Genomic DNA, 25,656 nt, shown 5'->3' with positions numbered 1-25,656 from the left:
CAATGTTCATAGCAGCCCTATTTATAATAGCCAGAAGCGGGAAAGAACCCAGATGCCCTTCAGTAGATGAATGGATACAAAAATTGTGGTATATTTACACAATGGATTACTACTCAGCTATCAGAAACAATGACTTTATGAAATTCCTAAGAAAATGGATGCATCTAGAGAATATCATCATGAGTGAGGTAACTCTGTCACAAAAGAACAGACCTAATATGCAGTCACTGATAGTGGGATACTAATCCCAGAAAGCTCTGAACACCCCAGAAGCAACTCACAGGCTATAAGAAGCTCAAGAGAAACAAAGGCCAAAAAAAAAAAAAAAAAAAAGAAAAAAGAAAGAAAGAAAGAAAAGAAAAAAGAAAAGAAAGAAAGAAAGCCTCAGTCCTTCTTAGGGAAAAAAATAAATATAGAGCACCTCTTAGAGTGTGGTCTACCTGGACCTCAAATCACTAATAATCCAAGAGCTAAGATAATAGCTTTGTCGCAATTTTGGGTATTCACAGATTATTATGCTAATCTATACCTAACAAGAAATCTGTTTTCATGTTATGTTCTGTCCTACATGTACTTCATTCTTATGGTAACTAGTAGGATTTCTATGCATGCTATAAAACCTCTAAAAAATTAAGTACTGACAAAATTATTCATATAATTTTATGCCAAAATGCTTTTAAAAATCTGTAAATGTATCCCTATTTTTCTTACTTAAATAAAGTAGTAAGGAAAAATAAATAAATAAATAAATAATGGGGAAAGGAGAACAACAGTACTAACCAACCATACCTCCTAGGGATTGAACCAGTATCCAAAGTGTACACATGGATGGATCCATGGCTTAAGCTATATACATCTAGCAGAGGGTGGCCTTGTTGGGCATCAATGAGAGGAGAAGCCCTTGCACCTGCCAAGGCTTGATGCCCCAGTGTAGGAGAAGGTCAAGGCAGAGAGGTGAGAGTGTGTGGGTGGGTTGGTGAACACCCTCAGAGAAGCAGGGGGAGGAATAGTGTGATAGGGGATATGGAGGGGAATCCGGGAAAGGAGATAACATTTGAAATGTAAATAAAATATATCCGATAAAAGAAATGCTCAAAATAAAAACAGAATGATTTATAGAAATCTTTGAAATTTGATGTTTCACTGGGGATTATGCAATCGAATCCAGATAACTCAAATTCAGAGAGGACATTTTGTAACAAAATATTCCCTGGGTTCTCTTAGAGCAAATTATCAGGACATTGGCTAACTCTGTTCAATTGTCCAAAATGGTTTTTAAACTTATTAGGAGTTTATCATTATGATTTTTGTTTAGATTTCTACCAGCAAAGTGGAATGTGTCCTTAACCTTCTCTGTCACGTTGACCCCCACACACCCCTAACTGCCTCAGCTTACTGGTCCTAAGGACATCTGCCACTGATTAAAGAGAAGAGAAAAAAAAAAGACTTCTTTTACAAACATAAGCCAACTGGAGACGTAGCACACTGTACCTGCAGGCACGTACATGCATGGTGTGGCTGATGAAATGCATCCCTGTTGAACCTGCCCATTCATTACCTGCATGAAAAACTTTGTTTCTTCCATTAGTGATTCCAGATGAGCTGGCCTCCATTTTTATTGGCCGTCTGCCTGATGGGAGTGAGGAATGCCTGACCACAGGCAGGCGACGATGTGACCCTGGGCGGCTTGCCACACTTCGCCGTTGATGGATTTGCAAGTGCTTTTCAGCCCCATGAATAGATAAACTTAAACCTGCAATGAAGAAAATAGTGCTGTTAACTGAAGAGGTCATCTTAAACACAAATTTATGGTTGGCATGAACTCCTGAGAACACCAGTAACTCTTCCTGAAGTTTGCTGGTCATGTTAGAAAGGTGTTTTTTCACATTTTCTGGGCAGTTCTTCCTTCAGAAGGTGGTGTCCTCAGTTATCATAACAAGAATCCTACACATAGAAATTAATATAGTCATATATTAAAGTTAACCAGATTCTTTCTACACTCCTGAGAGCATATGTGTGTTTCTCATGTAGCTTTGGGGTTTAGAAACTGCTGTGGGTATCTGGAGTGTCGGTAACAATTAAAAAACATTTTTCATGGAACTCACAGAGGGGCCAGAATTGGTGATTGAATTGCCTGGAAAATCAAGAATTCCAGTTTCAAAACTAGTTTCTAAAAACATTCATTGGTCACCAGGGGAGGTAACTCAGATGTCATTATTCAGAAAACTGTAAAACAGAAAGCAAGCAAGCATTTATTCCATCTTTCCTATGCCAGCACATGTCAAGGTAGTCAAGTAGTTGATAAGAGAAAGTTCTTCATGAGAGAACAGCCAAATACTCTCACAGTATAGTTTTTTGTTTCAATGGCATTAAGTCCTTCATCCTGGCAGTGTTGCCCAGACAATCTATGGATTAAACTTGTCTAATCCATAAAGAGAGGACAACCTCCCATTTGTGCCCATCCACTGGTAGGGAGGGAAGGGGTGTACCATGAGAGCTCACAAGCATCTGCTCTGGACTTCTATACATATATCTCCTCATAAATTGCTTAGCACGACTTCATTCCCACAATCTGGTTTCTAGACCCATGCTATTGTGAGTCTGAGTATTGGTCTTTGAAGTGTTGCTTAAGTTAGGACCGCAATGCTAGCTGGCCCTGTCAGAAACAGCCTGGCAGGTTACCTGTGTCAATGAATACCCTACTGAGATGCATAAGTACATAGACACTGTGAACTTTCTCATCCCATACGTACTCTATTGCTATAACTGGCATACTAGTCTCAATCTGTCATTCTTCCTCCCCACTGTCTTCTCTCATACCATCCTTGGCTCCACATTTTCACAGAGTGTATCCCAAGTGTCTCTAGACCCAGAAGGCTCCAGCAGAATCCGGACCCATGACCAACTTGTAGATGACAGAGGAGGCAATAGGAGAGAGATTTTCATTCAGCATTAGATAGTGTGTGCAGGTTCAAGCTGAAAATATTAGGCAAACCACACTCTACTTGTTTTGCTTTTTATGGTGGCTGTTGGGCTAAAGGGAACAGTATTGTGCTCAACATGGTGCCTCCAGGTGTTACATAAGACCCCTTGAAGAAGCATAAAGGGACATGAATGAGAATAAAAATTACACTGTGAAAAGAAGTGGCACAGGTGCTTGAAACTGTTGAATCCAGTGCTTTAAAAATGTAATAACTTAGATCATGGGGAGAATGTTAAAAATAAATGCTCTCTGAGTAGTTTCAATGGAGCATAGATCTGAGGAAGGGAAATGTGTTAAGGTGGAGTTTTGGAAGAGTCCCCAAGACTGAAATAAACCCATACCAATCCTTCCTCAGAGTAGGAGTCCTCAGAGGTACAGAACAAGGGTGGCCTATGAAATCTCCCCTTGTACAAGGGCCAATGTGTACAAGAGAGAAGCATGTAAACAGCTAGTTCAAGAAGGAAAAATGTGCTGCAAACATTTGAATAGATCCACTAATATATTACATCATCTAATTGGTTATTTATTACTTTAGAAAAAAGACAACATGGACTAACAACTAAATATCAGGCATGCTTCTAGACATTGATTATCATCCCATTAATGTTTTACCACAAATGTAAAACACACACCTATACACATATACACACAGAAGTACATACACACACACACACACACACACACACATATATACACATACAAACAAACAAACAAGCAAACACAAATGCACACATACACTTATACATACTCACATACCCCCCACACACACATCCACTCTCCATGCTCCCCTAACACACATACACAGGAATCCATATTTACAGATAGGAAACCTGAGGTTCAAGAAGTTACTTGTCCAAGGTCTCACAGGGATTGTGGTTCTGTTCTTTTCAGTTGTGCTATGTAAAAGAACAAACTGAACACCAATAGAATGATTGTTTTAAGGATGCAGTGGTCCTGAGAACTCGAGGTCTGTTTAGTAGAGACCCCCAAAAACTCCATAAAAGTTTGATCCCCTTTTGAACGACGGTCTTGTAGGGTTCTCTGCTGATTTTTCTTCTCCTGACCCATGCCACCATCATGCTAAAATGGCTCCTGGTTGTTGATTACTATCAGACACCTTCATTGTGAGAACCAACTGGTTTTGTCCCTTCTCCTTGAAGCCTTCAATTCCTCTCATCATGCCGGTTAGCATTCTAGCCTTTAATATTTCAATGTGTCCTTTATCATACAATGCCCTTAAGCTCTCGTTTATCTTCTGGACCACCAACAGCTCATTTCTCCAAGTACATCACATCTCCACTAGCAAGAAACATGTTTTTCAATTGTTTGATTCTTTTCTTGGCTATGAACAAAATACTTCCCGTATTTTTTGGGTCTCTCTTTCCATCCCATTCTCCTCTGTATGTTGCTCTCTCCATGATGACATCATTCCTTGGTCACAGATGACAAACAGAATCAAGAGCTAATCAATGAAATGATTAATTTCTGACTAAATGCTCTCTGTTTCATTATACCTTCACAATCCTTCCTATGCTACTGTGGCCCACCACTTGGCTGTTTACCTCAGCTTCAACAAAATCCTTCCTTTTTCTATCAGATGAGGAGATAAGGTACAAATTATGCTACCTTCCTAGTCTCTCTTCCTTCCTTTACAAAACTGTTCTTACAAAAATACTTCTTCTACCCCAGAGCCATCATTTAGCTTGATAAAGGACAATCCAGAAATATCTTAGAGTCAAAGTGAAGGGAAGTTCAGCGTGAGTTAAAATACAGGTGCTCGAATCAGAATTTCTGGGCTAAAATCCTAGTCGTACTTACCTAGGGCAAGTGATTTGATAGCTCTGTTTTGGGTTTTTTTTGTTTGTTTGTTTGTTTGTTTGTTTGTTTGTTTAAACTTATTTTTCTCAGCGAAGAAGTAGGGTTGAACATAAGATTGCTATGAGATTGAGTCAATGCCGAGAAAATGCTCTGGTAGTGTCAGACACACCATTGCTTCTTAGCTTTGGCTAGACATCTCCATTTGTCTTACTAATGACTTCTACCTAATCTTAGTTCTGGTTTCTATGATCCAGCATCTCACCTCTGCTCATCTGTTTTGAAATTCTTGCTTTGCCTTCTGTGACATTTAAAATTGTTTTGCTACCCCTTATTTTTAAAGTCTTATTCTCTATTCTATTTCTAAAGGTAGGAGTACTCAGTTTCTAAAGTATTGTAGTCATTCACCACAATACGAGCAATCTAAAATAACAGCTGCTTAATGTCTCACAGTTCTAGACGCCCAAAGTCTGAAATCAATGTGTTGGCAGGGGCATATTTGTTCTAGAAGCTTTGGAGGAGAATAGATTCTCTGCCTCCTTCAGCTTCTCATTGTGCTGGTATTACAGTGATCCTGGCTCTGTGGCCATATGTCACCATCTCTTATCTCTGTGGTCACATAGCTTTCTATAGTTGTCTAGTTTACCTCTTAGAAGATATTTGTGATTATGCCTAGACAATTTTCATAATCTCCCACCTTAACAACTGTATCATAATTACATGTGCCAATTCATTCTAAAGAATAGTTATAAATCCAAGAATATTGATTCAAGCATGTACTCATTAGCCTACCATACTGGTGATTTCCCATGGTTTGCCTTGGATTCTCATCTCTCTGTATCCTTAGGAATGTTTGAGGTGCCCAGCTGACTTGATGTATCTGATATCTCTGTACCTCTGAGTGTACACATCCCACAGTCCTCCTGCTTTGCTCTCGTTCTGAAATTTCAAGCTTCCATTTCCTCTTTGGTCTACTAATACTTTTGAGTTAATCTTATACCCAGCCGCCTATTACTGAAAGTGTTTATCAGCTGTAGAAGTTCTCTAGTAGAATTTTTGGGATCACTTATGTATATTATCATAGTATCTGAACATAATGATAGTTTGACTTCTTTCTTTCCAATGTGTATCCCCTAGACCTCTTTCAGTTGCTTAATTGCTCCAGCTAGAACTTCAAGAACTATACTGAATAGACAGGGAGATAGTGGACAGTCTTGTCTTGTTCCTGAATTGCTTTGAGTTTCTTGATGTTAACTACAGGCTAACCATAATTGCCTTTATTATGTTTAGATATGTCCCTTGTATCCCTATTCTCTAAAAGTTATAATGAAGGGATGTTCGAGTTTGTCTAAGTTTTTGTTTTTATTTTTGTTGCTGTTGGCTTTTAACACTTTCGTTTTTCTTTTTTGTTTGTTTCTATTATGAATTACATTCTGCATCTCTGGGATGAAGAATACTTGATGATTGTGGATGATCTTTTTGGTGTGTTCTTAGAATCAGTTTATGGGTATTTTGTTGAGTATTTTTGCATCAATGCTTATAAAGGGTATGGGTCTCTAATTCTTGCTCTTTGTTGAATCATTCTATAGTTTGATTATCAGGATGATTGTAACCTTATGAACTGAATTTGCAATTATCTCTTCTGTTTCTATTTTAAGGGACAATTTGAGTAGTATTGGTATTAGTTCTTTGGGAGTATGGTAGAATTCTGCTCTAAAAGCATCTGGCCCTGGGTTTTTCTTGGCTGAGACCTTTAATAACTGATTCTATTTCCATAGGGGTTATATATCTGTTAAGTTGTCTATCTGGTCTTGATTTAACTTTGGAAAGTGATATCTATTCAATTTCTGAGGACCCCCATGCAGTTATAGATACACAGTTCAGGTTAAAGGGTTGAGGGCTCAGATTTTTTTGAGGTCTTCATATCCTTTCACTACAAGAAGAAGAAGGAGAAGAAGGAGGACGATGAGGAGAAAGAGAAGGAGAAGGAAAAGGAAAAGGAGAAGGAGAAGGAGGAGAAGGAGAAAGAGAAGGAGAAGAAGCTGTTTGTTTTATTCCCCTCCATAAAGTCAAATTCTTAAGTGATCGCTCCTCCTGACTCCTCTCTAGGGGGCATTATTTCTGGCTGTGCTTCGGACGGGAAGATGTCTGAGAAAATGATTTGCTTTCATCTAAATGTCACTCTGGTAATTCAGAAAAGCCATGTACCATAGAAACATCTGTAGTGTTGTCAATGTTTTACAACCTGAAGCAGTAGCAACTATGTGTCACATCACCCTTCTTGTCCTTTCTTAGGTAAATTACTCTTCAAGACACAGAAGAATTCTGTTTTGAATGTCACTACCCAAGAGCAAACACAGGATTTACTTAGTTCCAATTAAAAAGATAACAATCTGCAAAGTAGGGCTATTTATTTTTAGGTTTCTCCTTAAGTACAAAGCAGAAAATAAGTCCAGCAGTTCCTAAACAATGATCAAAGTGATCTGAAAATATTTTTGTTTCTCCTCAGGCCTAGGTTAAGCTTTATGATGGGGGGGGCTACTTTTGTAACAACCTTTCTTGTATGGCTCAAAGAATACTTTACCAAAGGCTTATACAGTAGCTGAGACCCTCCTGTGATATTTGGAAGGAAAGAGGTCAAGCACAGAGAAGTATACTCAGAAAAGAGAACTTGTGTGAGGTTAGTTTAGGCATATTCTCATGAAAGGGGACAGAATTACTGCCCCCTCCATAAAGTGACCTCAGGTGGACCTAGAGCAAACATGTTCCAAGGAGTTCTGAGTATAATCAGAATTGGTTGTTAACTAAAATGAGAGCCTTCAAGGGAAGGTCTGTGATGGAAACCACCAGGTTCCCCTAGAGACCAGAAAAGTGGATGTTTCCTGGTGGGAGGATCGTCTGCAGCTGTGTCACCCTCAGCACACCAGGTTCTTGGGCATGCCTCCTCCTGTTTCCTTTCTTTTCTCCCAGGATTTTTCTTTTGACAGATGGGCATCAGCATATTACACAAATCTGGCAGTACCAACTTATCAAAACCAGGAGGAACATCTTGCCAAGACATAGTCATTTGTAATTTTGTAAATGGTTGTATGCCTAATGATACATGAATGTGGCATTCAAGCACTTTGGAAAGAGACCAAAATTCTAAGGGCTGGATACGCAGTCTGGTCAGATTTAACATTTGGCTCAATGTCAGCATGAGGAAGCTATAGAACGAAACTGGATTAGAGCCTCGGTGAATACTGAACCTACATTCCTAGAATTCAAATCAAGTGCTGCATACGGGAGACTGGTGTTTTCTCTTTCAACTCTACCTTTAAAATCCCTGTAGCTTTTTTATAGCTTTCTCTTGGTGACAGGAATAGATGGAAAGCCTTTGTTTTCCCCTGTCTCAGAATTCTACCAAAAGGGCTACATTTCAGGAAAATGTTGAGGCAGAGTGCACTATTGTCCCTAACTCCTGACTTCACTGTGATATATTTTCACTTATCAGTACTTCCTGGTAGAGAAAAAGTGTAGAGTCCTCCTTGGTTTGGGACTTGGCCACTATGTCTTGCTTTGCCCAGGAAGATAGTTGAGGATATAGTAAAAAGCTGAGACATAAAATATGCTTCTGTGGTTCGGCCTTGGCCTCTTAATGCTTCTGTTATCACTATGAAAAATGCATTTATTAGGCAGTCTTTGGTCCTAGGATGAAACACATAAAATACACCAGACCTGACTGCAGATTCCAGCCAAGATGAACTAAGTAATGACTGGCCTGTGTGGTCCCTTGAAAAACTAGAGGACAAAATTTTATGGATGCCAATCACTGAGGTGTGGGGTGGGTGATAAGTAGCAAAGACTGGTCGAATATGGCTCACTAAAGAGCTCACAAAGGGAAAAACCAAAGATGGTTATAGCTTACTCATGAATGGTGACTTAAAATTAAGCATTCCTCTTCTTACCTAAAGTGTACTCCAGAACCTATCTTACACGCTCTAAATCAGCACACTCACAGGTCTGAAAATTAAAAAACAAAAAAATTGTCCCACCTCCTTTTCTGCCAATCATCCTTTACTATCCTAAAAGCACAAGTCCCTTCTTTATGCCGTTATCACAGGAAACATATACACCTGTATTAAAGTTTTTCTATCTGCCATATGATTATCTACCTCTCTCTCCTCTGAACTCAGTGGTCTGCTGTGTCTTATTTAATGCTTATTAGAATGTGTGATTCCCAGTCAACACTAATGTTGCTATAGCCTGACTACAGAACGTTATCCACTGTTCTGAATGCCTGGTTCTTTATTTCTCGTGCTGTTTTAAAGACTATGGAGCCTGGAGCAGGTGAGGCATGGCTGACAAGAGCTGGTTCCTGGAAGATTCTGTCCTTGGTTCTGGCCTGCACTCAGTTTCCTGTCTGATACAGGACACTCGTCTTAGTCGCAGGGATACAAGGCTACTAACTTAAATGTAGACTCCTTTTGACAGAAGCAGAAGGAGGGCATTGCAAGTGAAGAACATAGTAACTGACTTCTACAAGTCCTCTCAAACTCCATACCTCTGTTTGGCTGTTTTGGAGGATGATTGATTTGTATGAGCCCTAAAAAGGTAGTTGAGACATATGTTATATGTTTCCATATATACATATGATTATATACATAAAAAGTTTTTTTTAAACTCTTTAAAAATGACTCCATACATAGTATAAAATGTCAAATCAGTATGTAGAAGAGAGAGCTGTCATGTCTACAGTGTCATTTTTTTACATTAGCCAATATATGAACTCAATCTAAATGTCCATCAAAAGAAGAATTATTTGAAAATTAAATGTGTGTGTATGCACTCACATGTGCATGTGCTTGTGCGTATACATGTGTTTGTGTGTGTGTGTGTGTGTGTGTGTGTGTGTGTTATCTGGCCATTAAAAAGAAGAAAATTTTTGCTGGCAAGATATAGAACAACATAAACTGTAATTCGTTGGTGTTGGGAATACATGTGACAGTCACTTTGGAAGATAATGTATCTGCTTCTCACAAACTGAACCTAATCTTAACACATGACCCAGCAACCATGCTCCTCTGTATTTAATCAAATAGTTGAAAAGAAAAGATATACACGCAAAAACCCAGAGATGAGTTTAAAGAAGCTTGACTCCAAATTGTAAACCTTGCAAGAATCCAAGGTGGTCTTCAGTTAGAACGTGGATATAAAAATCTACAGTACATCTAGACAATGTAATATTATTCAATGCTTTTAAAAATCAATTATCAACACATGAAAAGAGATGCATGTGTCAGAAATGTCTGGATGTTATATCATTTTAGTCCTAATGATATGCTGGAAAATGAATATTATTTATATGATAAACAGATGAGCAGCTGCCAGGGTGGAAAGAGAGACAAATGGGCAGACACAAGGAGGTAATAGGACAGTGAGGCTCATATGTACAACAGCACTAAGGTGGACACAGAATATTATACAAAGTCATAGAACTCACATGGAATGCCAAGAGTGAGCCTTATATGAAGCACAGACTTGAATTTATACAGTTCCCATGTACGTTCATCAGTGTGACAGCATTTACTCAATCTTGCTGAGAACTGAAAACTTCCCTATTATTCAGTCCATTTTTTAAAATATTGCTAACATATTAATGAAGAGACACAAAGACCTCCCAGACTCTGTTACTTCACAATTGGCAATTACACAATTCAATAAAAATGCAAGAATTTTTATGCCAAATAGAAATGTTGCCATGTACAAATAATACTAGTTAATTTCAAATTAACACTAAATGCTATTTATTGCTACTTGAAAACAGAATTCTATCCCTTCTAAAATACATTATCATATCTCAAAAAACTTGTCAGGCACATTAAGATTTACGTATAAATATGTTTCATTAGGAAGTTCTTATAGAGTTGGGGTGATAAAGCTATATTAATTATTCTAATCTTGGAGATATTGGAAATTTGATACAGATCTGTTCATAAGTAAATAATTAAATACATTATGGTATATTCATATACTGAAACGCTGTAGAGCAGAAATATTGATAAAAATATACATATGAGAGAGAAAAATGAACAAATTGTTTCATTTCCTATCTGTCTATTCATTCAGTAATTGACTGTCCTTGTGTTTTAGACATTGATTGATAAGGACATAGTCTATAAAATGTTAAGGTCAAAGCATCTTTTGTATCTTTCAGGCGTTTATTTCCCCAAGTCATTTTCTCATTTGGAAAGTGAGAAATTGGTGATGCTTTCTGAGCCTGCTCAAGGCTGGCCCTTCCCTTATTCCATTTCATTTCCCACATTCTGCTCTGCCCCATCACTTCTTTTGTTTCTTTGTTTGTTTTAACTTTATTTTAAAAACAAAGATAAATGTACAATTTTTAAGCATTTTTGCATAAAAGTATACGAATACATTTTTAAGGTTGTAATTAAGTATTTGTGGGTACATATACATACACATATGTACATATGTAACAATAATATTAGAAAAGAGGTTATTAATTTGAGGGGATGGGAGGGAAACTGGGAGGGGCTGTAGGAAGGAAAGGGGGATGTAATACAGTTCTATTTTAATTAAAATATATTCTTTTTTTTTCTTGAACTTCACAACAGTCTGTGAGTTGTTTCTGGGGTGTTCAGAGCTTTCTGAGGTTAGTATCCAATTATCAGTGACTGCATATTATGTCTGTTCTTTTGTGACTGGGTTATCTCACTCACAGTGATATTCTCTAGTTGCATCCATTTTCTTATGAATTTTGTTAAGCCATTGTTTCTGATAGCTGAGTAGTACCCCATTGTGTAAATGTACCACAATTTTTGTATCCATTTATCTACTGAAGGACATCTGGGTTCTTTCCAGCTTCTGGCTATTATAAATAGAGCTGCAATGAACATTGTGGTGCATGTATCTTTGTTGTATGTTGGAGCATCTCTGGGGTAAATGCCCAGAAGTGGAATAGCTGGATCTTCAGGTAGTACTATATCCAATTTTCTGAGGAACCACCAGACTGATTTCCAGAGTGGTTGTATCAGTTTACAATCCCACCAACAGTGGAGAAGTGTTCCTTTTTTCCACATCCTTGCCAACATCTGTTGTCATCTGAGTTTTGGATCTTGGCCAATCTGACTGGTGTGAGGTGGAATCTCAGGGTTGTTTTGATTTGCATTTCCCTGATGGCTAAGGATGTTGAGCACTTCCTCAGATGTTTCTCAGCCATTCGATATTCCTCAATTGAGAACGTTTTGTTTAAGTCTGTACCGCATTTTTTAATAGGGTTGTTTAATTCTCTGGTATCTCGCTTTTTGAGTTCTTTGTATACCTTGGATATTAGGCCTCTATCTGATGTGGAGTTGCTAAATATCTTTTCCCACTCTGTTGGCTGCCATTTTGTTTTCATGATAGTGTCCTTAGCCTTACAGAAACTTTGCAATCTCATTAAGTCCCATTTGTCAATCTTTGACCTTGCCCCATCACTTCTAAGAACTTCTGATCGTGGCTCCCTTTCTGTCACTCATGCTTTTCCTGAGCACTAATATTCTCTAATATCTTTAGGCACACACAGATCCTTTGTGATTGTCAGGGGAGTGTCTCCACAACTCCTTTCCCCTTTACCACCCCCAGGACTCCAAATTTGCTGACATCTCAGACCTTAATAGAAAGTAACATACTAACCAACACACATCCTCCTGTGTACCTTAAATCATCTTTAGTTTATTTATAAAATAGCTATTATACTTTAGACAGCAATGACAAGTACCTATCTTTATATACTATGTCAAAAGTATCATTTTCTTTTCTTTTAATTTATAAGTTATTAAATTGTTTTATATAATATTTATTTAAATGTTAGTTCATTTAAGCATTCTTTATTATTAATTATTTCTTATTTATTTACATGCCAAATGTTACCCTTCTTCCCCTTAACCTCTGAGAGGATGATCCCCGATAATCAGCACTTTCCTGGGGCATAAAGTCTCTACAGGATTAGGTGCATCCTCTCCTACTGAGGCCAGACTAGGCACCTCTGCTACATATGTGCTGGGGGCCTCAGACCAGCCCATATATGCTCTTTGGTTGGTGGCTCGGTTTCTGGGAGCTCCCAGTGTACAGGCAGTGTTGGGTCTTCTTATAAAATTGCAATTTCCTTCATCCCCTTCAATCATTTCTCTAACTCTTCCGTAGGTGTTCCTAACCTCAATTCAATGCTTGGCTGTGAGTATCTGCATCTATCTCAGTCAGGTGCTGGTAGAGTCTCTCAGAGGACAGCCATACTAGGCTCTTCCTGCCAGCACAACATAACATCAGTAATAGTGTCAGAAATTGGTTTCCACCCATGGGATGCATCCCATTTTTTAAAGGAGTATTTTGACTTGTGTTGGATGATATTATAGATATGGACCCTATAGCTCTGAGGGGGTTGGTTATATTTTATAGAACCCCCCCTGCCCCCATGAGTGCTTCATCTCCTCTTACTTTCCTGCACTCAGCAACCGCTTTGCAACATAAGAAATCTCTATTAAAATGTCTTATTTGTTAGAATTCTGTTACCTGATTGAACCTTGACCACGAGGGTGTTAGACATCTATACCTTTCGATTTTGACCCTAATGTCTCAACATTGTACAAATCCAAAGCAGTCACTGAAAATTCCCTTAGGATGATCTCAAATACATGGGACCTGAAATTTTTGTCCTGCACATTTGTTAATGTTCATTAACTGCTCTCAGTGCTCTGGGTTTCTCACTTCGTCTTGCTCTATAGGATCTAATTCATCTCATCTTTGGGGCTGCATAAAGAGAAATAGGGATTCCTTGTACCTCATGGAGGTTACAGAAATTTCCCACTGACAATGTACCTCTCTCCAAAACACTATTGAATGGAACTATATGTGCAGATATTACAACTGTATGACCACTCTCATTATAAAGAAGTTATCCATAATAATAGGTAAACATGTTATAATATGCTTGTATGTTTAATGCTATGTAGCAAATATATTGGGAAAAATAAACACTTAAGATAGGAAAATATATTAATTCTTTCCATCTTCATTTATTTGGTACATCCTAGTTGACTATCTTTGATACGCATATTGATTTGTAACTACTGAAGATTGCTGAAGCTCAAATGGAAAATTGGCATGGATAATATTTAAGAATATGGAATAGAAACTTCTAAGCATATAGTACTTTGAGGATAGAGCTTGTGTGCACTCATGCCTGTGTGTGTGTGTGTGTGTGTGTGTGTGTGTGTGTGTGTGTATTGTGTGTATATGTGTGTATGTGTGTGGGGGGTGTGTTCAGTTTTTCACTTACTGATTGAGTAAACACATGTCAAAAGCTTTCTTTGTGGCAAGCATTAGGCTTTACGAAACAGAACACATGCACTCAGACAGCTCACTGTCTGAGAGAGGACATGCCCTGCCCCCTGTGCACACATGCACCCAACCACTGAAGTGGCAAAGAGCATAGGCATTGAATGTGACAAGAAGGGAGATATCAGTACTTCCTGGGCTGATAAAAAGAGAACTGTAAGGTCACTTGGATTTTCCTCAAGAAGCAAGTGGAGCATCTCTGTTTTCCTAAAATAGATGTAACCATTGAGCACAGTCAAATATTATAAAACATAAGCAGTCAAGAAAAATAACTAAGCAAGAGTGAGGTGGTTGCTTCACATGGTAAAATCTTTGCTTTTTAGTAAGATGTGTACTGAGATTCTAAATTCCAGTTGCAGCTACTTATTAAACAATATCACCACATGAGCATAACAATATTACTTCTTAAGATCCTTGAACTCAACTTTACAGCTTGTCTTAGCAGTCGATAAAAGCTTTCTAGAGATGAAAGACAAAAGAGTTTCCTCCTGGGAACATCGAATGATAAGCATTAACCTCCTAAAGGGATCAGTGCTTTAGAAGATGTTAGTCATTTGAAGAAATGAATAACATTTAGTAAAAAGGACCTTATTGTACAGAGAAATCTATTTATACCAATAATTGCTGAGCCTACAGCCTGCCAGGCCCCAGGACAAGCATTGTAAAGACAGAATCTGTGTGTAAAGGAAGAAGCTTGTCAGGAGGAACTCCAATTAAAGGCACTGTCCTGTACGTGAGATAGATCATAGGGAGACTGCACAGTCTCAAGTGGAGAAAAGAGCTGGCATTCCTTTCAATGGCCAAGAAAAAATATCTGGGGGTTCATATGGTATCTTTTGTTTCTATTTTCTCATTCCGCTGCTGTAGGCCTCAAGCTGCCTTGGGAAATTTCTAACTGAATCTACATAATAGGTTCTAGTATGTATTTTACTTGTAAAACCCAAAGGTAGCCTGGATTTAGTCTCACTAAGGACGGTGGTTTTCTGACCCCAGAACCCAAGGGGTTGGAAGGAAAACCACAGGGAAGACTTCCAGCTTTCTGGTACGATTTCAATGCATACTATCAAACCTCTAAAAGAATCAAGTACTGACAAAAATATATTAGTATAGTTTTATGCCAAAATGCTTTTAAAAATTTGTACATGTATCTCTCTTTTTTTAAATAAAGTTGCAAGAAAAAAAAAAAAAAAAGGACTGCTGCTGCAAGCAGTTGTCATAGACACAGAAAGCCAGGATGAGTGTTCCCCAGAGTGGGGGTGTGTCGTTTCAAGGAACTTTCTCAGTAAAAGAAAGAGTATCCAGTTCATACATATTTGAGATACGTTACTAGAAACATCAGCCACTTAGACCTAAATGAATCGTTTTCTTGTGATGAGTTTTTACATTTGCAACAAGTTCATAAACTGGCCAGAAAGTGACACTGAACACTATGTTCATGTGTTGGAAGTGATGGTCCCTAAGGTTTATGAACAGGGAGCCGAGGGAGTGTTGTATTTTAAGACTCCAAGGGAACTTGAGACTTCACTGTAGGCTCCATCTCTCCTCTTAATTATTATTTTAAAATAGTATACAGAGCAATGGGTTTCACTGTGGTATTTTTATAATGTCCCATTGTACTTTATTCCTATTTGTCCTTCTCTCTACTTTCTGGATCCCTAGCATCATCTTGCTATCCCTGTTTTTCTCCCCAAATAGTCCTCCCTTCTGTTTCATATCTACCACATTTTGGAGGCTCCATCAATTCCTAATAGCACCATCCTGGTGATCTTTAAGCTTTTAACACACAGGAGTTTTAGAACACATGATTCAAACTATAGGGGTGATCATAAAACCAAGAAGAGAAATGAACTAATTTGATAAACACATTCAGCTCCAGATATTCGGGGGCTATGGCTCCCATGAAACATTAAAATAAAAGTTATCTACATTGATTACCTAGAAATAGTCATACAACATGATCTAGCTATACTATTCTTGGGCATACACCCAATCCTGTGAAAGTCATACCTGCTCACTCATTTTTCATTGTTGTTCTGTTTATGACAGCCAAGAAATGAAAATGTTCTAGATGTCTACCAATAAATGAATGGTAATGAAAATGTGCTGCATTTACTTAACAGCTATTCTAGCTATTAAGAAAATGAAAATTATGAAATTCATAGGTGAATGGATGAGTGACAAACAATCATTTTGAGTGGAGTAACCCAGATTCAGAAAGATAAATGGTACCTGTTTTCTCATTTATAGATGCTAGTTTTGGGTCATTAGATAGGATGTTTTACTTGAAATGCCTATAGAGGCCAAGAAATAAGTGATGGGCTATAGGAGGCAGGATAGAACCCAGGGGTATAAAAAGGTAAAGGGAAATAATGGAACCAGCAGTGGGATGAAGATGTGAATGCATTAGGGGAAAGATGACAATGAAGTAACTAATGCTGGAGACCCTTTGAATAATCTTATGGAAATCCACTGCTATAGAAGCTCCCTAAAAATAAACATACACATACATAAAACTAGTTTAAATGGAGTTACCCTACTAATGGATCAACAAAGCTCTTACAAGTTACCACAGGCAAACAGATAGAATAGTCCCAGAAATAATTTACCTATTTTGGAGTTGTTCCCCAGTTAGATCCCACAGACTCTCAAACATTACAGAGCACTGCCAATGCTCTTGGCTGACATTGCCTCTCCCCTACCTGCCCTTGCCAAACTTAACAATAGAGTGGTTTTGCTTAAGATACCACCTACTTTTGTCTTGTTTTGTTTTTGTTTCTGTTTCTGTTTCCTTTTATTGAAACTAATTTTTTCATACAATATATTCTGATCATGGCTTCCTTTCAACCAAGATCATCTCAGTTTCTCATCCATACAACTCCATGCCTTCTTTATCTGGAGAAAGTAAATAAGCAAATGAAAACAAACAAACCAGAATAAAAAGAAAAGTATAAGAAACACACACAAACACACACAAACACACACACACACACAGAAGGGGGAGAATAGAAGAGAAGAGAGAAAAAAACATAAAATCATAAATCACAATATGCAATATAGGCAAAGGATCAGTAAGATAAAAACAAGACAAAACAAAGCAATATGAGACAAAAAGTTTACAAAAATATCGAGTTAAGGTTTTTTTTAGAGAAAAACTTTTTATTGGTTCTTTGTGAATTTCACATCATGCACTCAATCCCATTTATCTCCCCTCCCCTTTTACTTACCCTCCACCCTTGCAACCTCTCTGCCAAGAGAAAATAATCTCATGGTGTAATATGTAGTGTGTCACAGTATGTCCCACAGTATAGATGTTTTTTTCTATACTTCTCTGCTTGAAAAGCTTCATTACAATGACTCACTGGTTTGATATGGTGCCTCTGGTTTCTGCTATTCTATCAATACAGAAACCTCACTGGGACTCCTCTTAGATAGCCTATTTTTCTATGTGTCATAAAGATTCTGTAGTTTTGTAGAACCAGCCTCTCATGTACTCCACCAGTTCATTGATAGAGTAGATGCTGAGATGGGCCAATTCAGAGCCTTGTGTCTGAGCCTGAGAGGTATCAGCTGGTCAACCTGCTGGTTCTTCTACTACCACACCATGGGGGTCAGTCACCCCTGGAACCAGGGCCAGCTCTACTTTGTTGTCTAAGCTAGGAGTATGGCCCACTCTTTCAATTGCTACAATAGTAGAGAGACAGGATCATTGAGCTAGTTTTGTATTGGCTATGTACTGCTAAGTATAGAACCTTTCCTGAACTGAGCTTATAGATTCTGTTCAATCTTTTTTATAAGCAGTTAATAGTTGAAATAGCTTCTTGACATCATATACTTGAGTGGTAGAACATGGAGAAATCAAATGGATACTATCCTGGAAACTTTATCCCTACTGGCTAACATTTACACTGTTGGAAGTTGCTATACAATCTATTTGGAGGAAAAAAGTAATCACCAGTCTTACCTAGAAAGTAAACCTTACAAGCTGCAGTTATGACCATCCAGGCATGTAATAATGACTATCTAGGCAAAACATGCCCATGGGTACAAGTGTAGCATGAATGTCATGGCAGTAACCAATCACTTCCTGATTGTCATTAAGACCTGTTCCACAAGATGAAACACATACTCCATATCATTATTGGGTCAAGAACCTGTGATTAGACTGGACATAGGCCCTAGGGGAGACTCTCCTACTATTATTCTGATAAGTGTCCATAATATTAATAAACCAACTCTTAATGGCTTAGATTAGATTAGCGCACCTCTCAACCTTTACCAAAGAAGCTTCCTTTGCTGTAGATAGTGATCAGGATGTAGAGAATAAGAGATTACAGATTAGGACTCAAATGTAATATCTATATCATAGCCTCCACTCCAAAGGCTCATATAGGAAGATTGGGTATAAATAGTGTAAGAGTCAGAGATGTTAGATAACTACAATTAAAGAGTATTTTCCAGACACAACAGGACAGATGCACATATAGACCTATGGTGGGTTTGATAGCATGCACAAAACCTAAGCAAGCTCAATCCAGACCAAATGTCAGTATTGGGGTTGGTGGACGTAGCTAAGGAGCTACTGGCAATTGATAGCTACTTAGGCAGAATTGGCTTTCTTCAGTGTCAATTATGCCTCAGAATGACCACAGACTCAGTATATGGATATCACAAATTAGACTCAATGGGTGGACATCACACATTAGATTTGGTGAGTTAAGAAAAAGAAAATGAGGAGGAGAAAGAGGAAGAGGATGACAGAGTTACAAAGTTGGATCATTAGCAAAGAGGGCTGCATGTCTGGGAGTAGTTGTGAGAAAGAGGTTGAGTATGGGCAAGGAAAAATCATCATATGAAATTGTAAAGAACTAATAAAAATAAAAAAAGAAAAACAAAGCAATTAAAATGTGTTTACCCAGTATGGCCATAAATAGAGGCATGAAGCTTAGAAATGTGTCTGGCTAGAGATTAATGCTGAAGCTTTGAGAGAAGCCAGACCTTCTGGAGAAGAGAAACATAATCACAGATAACATCTAGAGGCTAATAGAAGGAGAACAGCAAAACAATAGCAATAATTGTCCGTGTTAAGGATAGGCCAGGCATTGGGACAAGAGCATTAAATATATTCTCTCCTTTAATCATCACATTAATTTGTACGCACATTCTTTATCCTCATTTACAGAGGAGGAAACTGAGGTTCAAGCGTTGTGAGTGCCTTCTCAACTAAGTTGCACAGTCCAATTTGACCCTAAGTAGTTTGGACTGCAATACTGCTCTTGGCAGAAGAAAGAGGCCAAATGAGAGTGCATGCTACAGCAGAATCAAAAACACTGAGAACCGAGAAGAGAAAGGTGTGAGGCAGACATAGCCAGAACTGTGTATCAGAATACAAAGGGCTTAAGAAGATAGGGCAGGCATGACAGAAGCTTCGGTCAGTTCAATACATTGTAGTAACCGCACACATCATACACAGAAGCACTGCTCTTTTGGAATGCTATAGTACTAATCTCTGAGAACACATGAATGTCACCTTGCATGGCAAGGAAAACTTTCCAGGTTTGATTAAAGTGTTTAAGATGAGATCACCATCACCGTAAGGTCCAGAGTAGAGTAATATAGGGACAGTGTAATGACATGCAACCTTAACAGCAAAGCACCTTTATGGCTGGGGTCAAAGAGATGCTCCCTAAAGGGGAGAATGAGCCCTGAAGGAAAGAATAGAATGGCTCAACTAGCTGTCAAAGGTGACAACAGACTCTTTCCTCTGGCAGAAATAGAACTCTGGTAGGTCTTTGTAGTTCAATAAGATATGTGCCTCACTTGCATCCACAGAACAGAAGTCGTTATACCTGGTACTGTAAACTGCTCAGTGTGTAATGGCTTCCCTAGACAGCCTGACCTCCTGTTCACCCCAGGTTGGCATGGTCAGTCTCATCGGGGGGTCCTCAAAGGACAGAGATGATGAAGTCATCTCCATCTGAATGTCCTTAATCTATTTTTAATTTACCTAACTAACCAAAAAGTAAATGTTAATTCTCAGACTTCTAGAAATTTATCAAAACCAACTCTAGAGTACAAGGCAGTAATTATTTACTGCTTATAGCTCCATGTTCATCCAAAACATTGCCATTCAATTTTTAGCTGCATTATGTATTTCTGTGGACATTTGGTTTGACATATACTTAAAAAGCAGGAACAAAGGGACATTAAGTTCATAAAACTTGAAATATAGTGTTTAAATCAACCTTTTAATTAATAATGTTGAAGATTTATGTGATTTGAGTTATAAAATTGATCCTGATTTACCTCAACACTCACATAATTAAATTTCTGATAGAGTTAATAAATAAAACCCTATTGGCAGATAACTAGTGTGTTTTAAAACTCATTTGAAATGCTCATTCTTTTAAAAAAATCACATCCCATTTTCTTTAAACATTTATTTATAATAAATTTATAAATTGCCTTCTATTTACTTAGCAAGGGATTTGAGCTAGCTCGAAGCAGAGCACAGATCCACATAATTTCATCCTATATTAGCTTTTTAAAAAATTCCTTTTTACTATCGTCACAGGACATGAAAAATGAGGCCCTAAGCTCGAATCTTGACGTATCAGTGAGTTCCATGGGGTGCCACTGTCATAGCCATGTGAACACTGGAAGTTTGATTAACTCATTTTTAAGTACCTCATCAGCAAATGTGAGATGACATGATCAAGAATTTCCCCCCCCCCCAAAAAAAGGGTGGAAAAGAGAAAACAGGGCTACTGCATTTACACCCACATATCCTGAGAAGCAGTACCTAACCCCAAATTCAATGGCACGAATTATCTGCCACAGTAGGCTTTACAAATGGTTTGGGGGATCTCAAAGGAAAACATTAGTTAGGAGGGTTTATTTGTTTTCTTTTGCTACAGGTATAGACAAAGAAAAATATAAGCAGAGTTCTAGTGCTCCACAGGCTCACTGATAAGCTGGACGTAGCATCATGGGATGTAGCATCACAAGTGGACTGAGTAGTTTGCATGACAGCATCAGAGCTGAGGACATGACTTGGGGTCAGACTGCCCGAGTTCAGGTCCCCCTCTGCTACCTGCTCTGTGCTTTCAATCAGTGTCCAGGAGCTTCAAGCTCCTTATATATGTTAACAGCACCTGCCTTCAAAAGAGAGCAATTTCACTTAGCGAAAGGCAAAAGAACAGGAAGTACTCACAAGGGTACAGTGACACAGCCACGGGAGAAAAAGAGATCCATGTAAATAGTTTTAAATGGTAGACTCTGAGCCTAGCTTACTTGGGTGCTGGGTATTCTGGATCTACATCTTTGGACAGGTGACTTGATCTAGTGTGGGGATAAACACACTGACTGTCAACATGATTTTATTGTTAGATACGTAGTATATTAGTAAGTTTGGCATGAGGAATGTCCATGATGCCCATTCTCGATAGGATTGACTCAGAAGGGAAGACCCTTCCTGAATGTGGGTTATTGCCTGACTGTCTTAGACCAGCCTGCTCCTGAGTAATGACACAGAGACTTACTATTATCTATGATAGCTTAGGGCTTAGCTGGCTACTTCCTGGCTAGCTCACTTGACTTAAAGTAACATGCTATGTCTGCCAAGTGGCCCATTACCTCTCACTCAGTCCCCGCCCCTGTTCCTTCCACTTCTGTGTCATCTGCCAAATCCTTCAGACCAGATGCTTCTCACAGTTCCCATCTCTGTCCACAAGTCTCATCTTTCCTCCCTTGCCTCATCTATTGGCTACCAGCTTCTTATTAAACCAATCAGAAGGTGGGGCAGGTATATGTTTCCAAAGTACTAAGGCAGGTGACGGTCCATAAAAATAATCACACCAGAGTCCGGACAGTACTCAACCCTATGCCAGTACAGAAATCAACATTAGAATACTACAGAACCAGCCTTTACACAGTGCACAAAAATGATTACCCTACAGTGGGGTGCTTTATTCTATGTGCTGGAGGCCTGGAAAGATGAAGGGACTAGAAAGAGGCTGTCCAGGGATGTAGGCATTATCTCTCTGACAGACATGAACATCCCTGATCTATCACGTCTTCTTCTCCTATGGAATTTTTTTTTAAATAAAGTCTTACTCTGCACCTAGGCTGACCTAATCTAGTATGAAATTTTACCTCCAAAGCAAGGATGCCAGGTGACCATGAATTAAATCTCTGAAATCATGAGTCAAAGTAAATCTGTTTTACTTTAGGCAATTTCTCTCAGTCATTTGTCACAGCAATTGAAGGACTAACAGAACCAATGGAACTGTGTGTAGAGTCATGTGTTAGCAACTCACTAATACCTGGCTCAGAGAATATATGCTATAGATATGTTTCCTCACTGTTCCTATGAATATTATCATATTTGTGTTTTCTTTATTGTGCACAGGACATAATGGTAACAGTTCCACACTATAATGTTGTGACCCTCCCTGCTTTCAGGGATCGTTGGCTTATATTGTTCCCAAGGGCAAATGGAACCGAGGCAACAGATGGGGGTAGGGGTGGGGTGGGTTTCAGAAGCCCTGTGAGTACCAGCCTCGGGGAACATGATCAACTTTACTTGGGCCAATTCAAGGGTTATATAGTTTGCTGGATGGGGGGTAGGTAGGAATATCCCAGATGGACAAAGAGTTAAGGTACTGAGATGCCTCCTTAGCATGGGCAGGCATTCTAGGAATCTCGGGTGCTAGATGAACAGAATTTGAAGAAAAGAAGAAAGGAAGCTGAACCTGTAATCTAAGGCTGTGTGACATTCTTCAGGTAGAGGCAAAGGGTTTTGAGTTTTCCAGACAAAGTCAGAGAAGGAGAAAAACTGCTGGTATAGAGAGTCCACCATTTTGTGCGCAAGCTCAGAAGGCTATCCAGACAATGGTAGACTTAGATTTTATTTAGTGAGGAATAGAGGTCATGATTACTGAGACCACTTTAAGAAAAAGCAAACCAGCAGAAAGGTGGTAAAACAGTGAGTTTCATTCACTAAGCTCTAGACCAAAGGAACTGGAATTGAAGTCTTTGTAAAGACAAGAGACAATCTTGGAGCCTGTATCATAATGGAAGCAAATGTCTTCAAAGAAAACAATCAGACTGAGAAACAGGAACGGGTGAAATGGCAGCGGTCACAATGTTTTTCTGGTTGGTGGAAGAGTGTTCAACTCTAGGACTTCATGCATATGAACTGTTGCAGTCAGGAGAAAGCACACAGCTCGATCACCTATTCTAACAGTCTCATTTTCCATGATGAGAACAGTGAGGCACAGAACTATTGTGGTCCTAAAACTACATGTCAGTGGTAGAATGAATACTAGGTTAAAATCAGACCCAGCCTCAGTTTTTCTCTATCACAAAACTATATGGCAAAATGGTAGAAAACTAATTTAAAACACTTTTAACAACATAAGTTGAGAAATATAGTCAACCAGTGCTTGGAGTAATTGCTGAAAGTGAGCCTTATGAAAACCTGCTGCCTAAGGGTGGACCAGAAAGATGTATGCATAGATGTGTGCACTGCTTAAGAGCACATTGGACAAGTGTATGCATAGGTGTGTGCACTGCCTAAGGGTGCACTGGACACGTGTATGAATAGGTGTGTGCATCACTGAAGAGTGCACCTGACAGATGTATGCATAGGTGTGTGGGTGTGAAGAAGGGGGTTTCAGAGCTTGTGGTCACATAGACTGTCATTAAGCAGGAGACAGGCTAAACACTCTCAAAACTACCATCCCAGGTGGAAATTGTACTAAACACATTACCATCTTTTACTGAAGGCTTGCACACAGGTGATGGCAGTAGGTGCCACTTGCAATGACTTTAAACTTGTTCACCTCGCAGAGCAAAGCCTCAGGAAGTAACAGACAAGTCTTTGGAAAACTCAGAAATGTTGAAACCAGGATGCCCTTAATTCACTTGAAATGAAAATTAAGTTCTAATCTATGGAACTTTGCCATTTTATAATTAACTTCAGAATTGCAACGTTGTACTATATTTTGGGAACTACAATAAATCCTGGTGATTAAGAGCAGACTCTCAGGGTTAACTAGCTCTGGGACCCTGCAGAGGGCACCAAGAATGTTTCAGTTTCTTTATACTGCGAATAGAGGTAAAAACAGGGTCTGTGTCATGGTAATTATTATGAAGATGAGATGAGTCACACATTTTAAATAGTGCCTTTTTCTAGAGAACACTCAGTAGACACTGCTTCTTCCATGACTGAGATAGGACTTAAAGAATTTCGTTTTTGTCCTCCGAAAGCTTCCACTCCATTTTGTTGTTGTTGTAATTGGTGTCCTGTGCTTTTCAGTAGGTCATGGCCTCTAACGTCTCCAACTTCCCAGTTTGTTCGACTCATGTTACCCACTCCTTGAATTCACTTTAAACCACCACACAGTATGTGCTAGTCAATTCACAGTTCCATAAATACATGTATGTCATCCTTCCTGGCTGCATTCTGTCCCCAGGCATGGACTCTTACTCACTTGATACTCTCCACCCCTACAAAAGGAAGCTCAAACATCACCCTGGTGGAACTCCATTCTTGTGGGGCCCTAAACCATTTTGAAGCTCCTTCCAAAACTCTCGCAGGCTCTCCTCCCTCTCTGACTCAATGGACAGAAACATCATACAGACTTCTGTTTTAATGACACGGCAACTTCCCCCACTGGACTGTGTTCTTCCAACAATGCATCCCAAGTGTAGGACTTAAGATATTTATTCCATGAATATCTGCAAACAGATAAAGAAAAGGGGTGGGGGTGGAAAGAGTTGGCTGCTGAATAATGCCAACCCCTTACTTGATGTGGGATTAGAGACAAAACAAGAAAAAATTCTCTGCTTGCATTTTGGCTGGTTACAAGTTGCTATGTGTTTCTCCTGAGAATAAATCAGCGTCTCACTTTTAAACCATTAAGCTTTCGTGGTGTGTCTAGCACTGCCTTGAAAGCTAACAGCAACAAAAGTCAACAGCTAGTCCCCCAGGGATTCCTATTCTCACAAAGAGAACAAAATGAGACTCATACTCTAGTAGACAAGTCTAACCTTTTGACACTGGGATGTGATATGTCCTGCAAAATTCACACTCAAGATTTGGACAACCGGGTTACAAGAATAAGCTACAATATAATCTCAAAGTGTTTAGAGTAGGGCTATGGTTTTATGTTTACACAATAGCCTCGAGAGTAGCCCTCTCTATTAGAGCAGCTAGAACTACCCTATGAACCTCTGGGTTCTCTCTTACTCCTTCCTCTGGAACACGGTAGCTGTGGAACAAAGAGTAAACAGCTAAATTGACCAAATAATGATGCAGCCAGTATTTATGTGGCTCTGTTCCAGTGGCCTGCTTCACTGGCAGAAATGCTAGCTGCACTAGACATTTTTACAAAGTGAGATTTATGGTGTTCAGCTCAATCTACTAACCCAAAGCCAGCTTTGCCCCTACTTTATCGCACTGTGAGTTCATTTGTCTGTTT

General features: G+C 38.9%; 1 protein-coding gene across 2 annotated transcripts in view; it reads right to left on the bottom strand.

Moving 5' to 3' along the window:
- ANO4 (anoctamin 4) overlaps nt 1–1,628 on the bottom strand; it is a gene marked incomplete at both ends in the record, with an annotated part of 205,954 nt that extends 204,326 nt beyond the window's left edge. Inside the window, one exon of one of the 2 annotated variants that reach the window (XM_080935151.1) lies at nt 1,559–1,628. In XM_080935151.1, the coding sequence (XP_080791277.1) occupies nt 1,559–1,613 (55 nt within the window). The remainder of the gene's footprint in view (nt 1–1,558) is intronic. The other variant, XM_080935152.1, reaches the window with a different exon arrangement.
- Between the last annotated feature and the right edge of the window lie 24,028 nt (nt 1,629–25,656).

This window comes from Micromys minutus, assembly GCF_963924665.1.
Source record: "Micromys minutus genome assembly, chromosome: 22".
Classification (NCBI taxonomy): Eukaryota; Metazoa; Chordata; class Mammalia; order Rodentia; family Muridae; genus Micromys; species Micromys minutus.
Note: the sequence above shows the minus strand (reverse complement) of the source record. Positions and strands in the feature narration are given on the sequence as shown.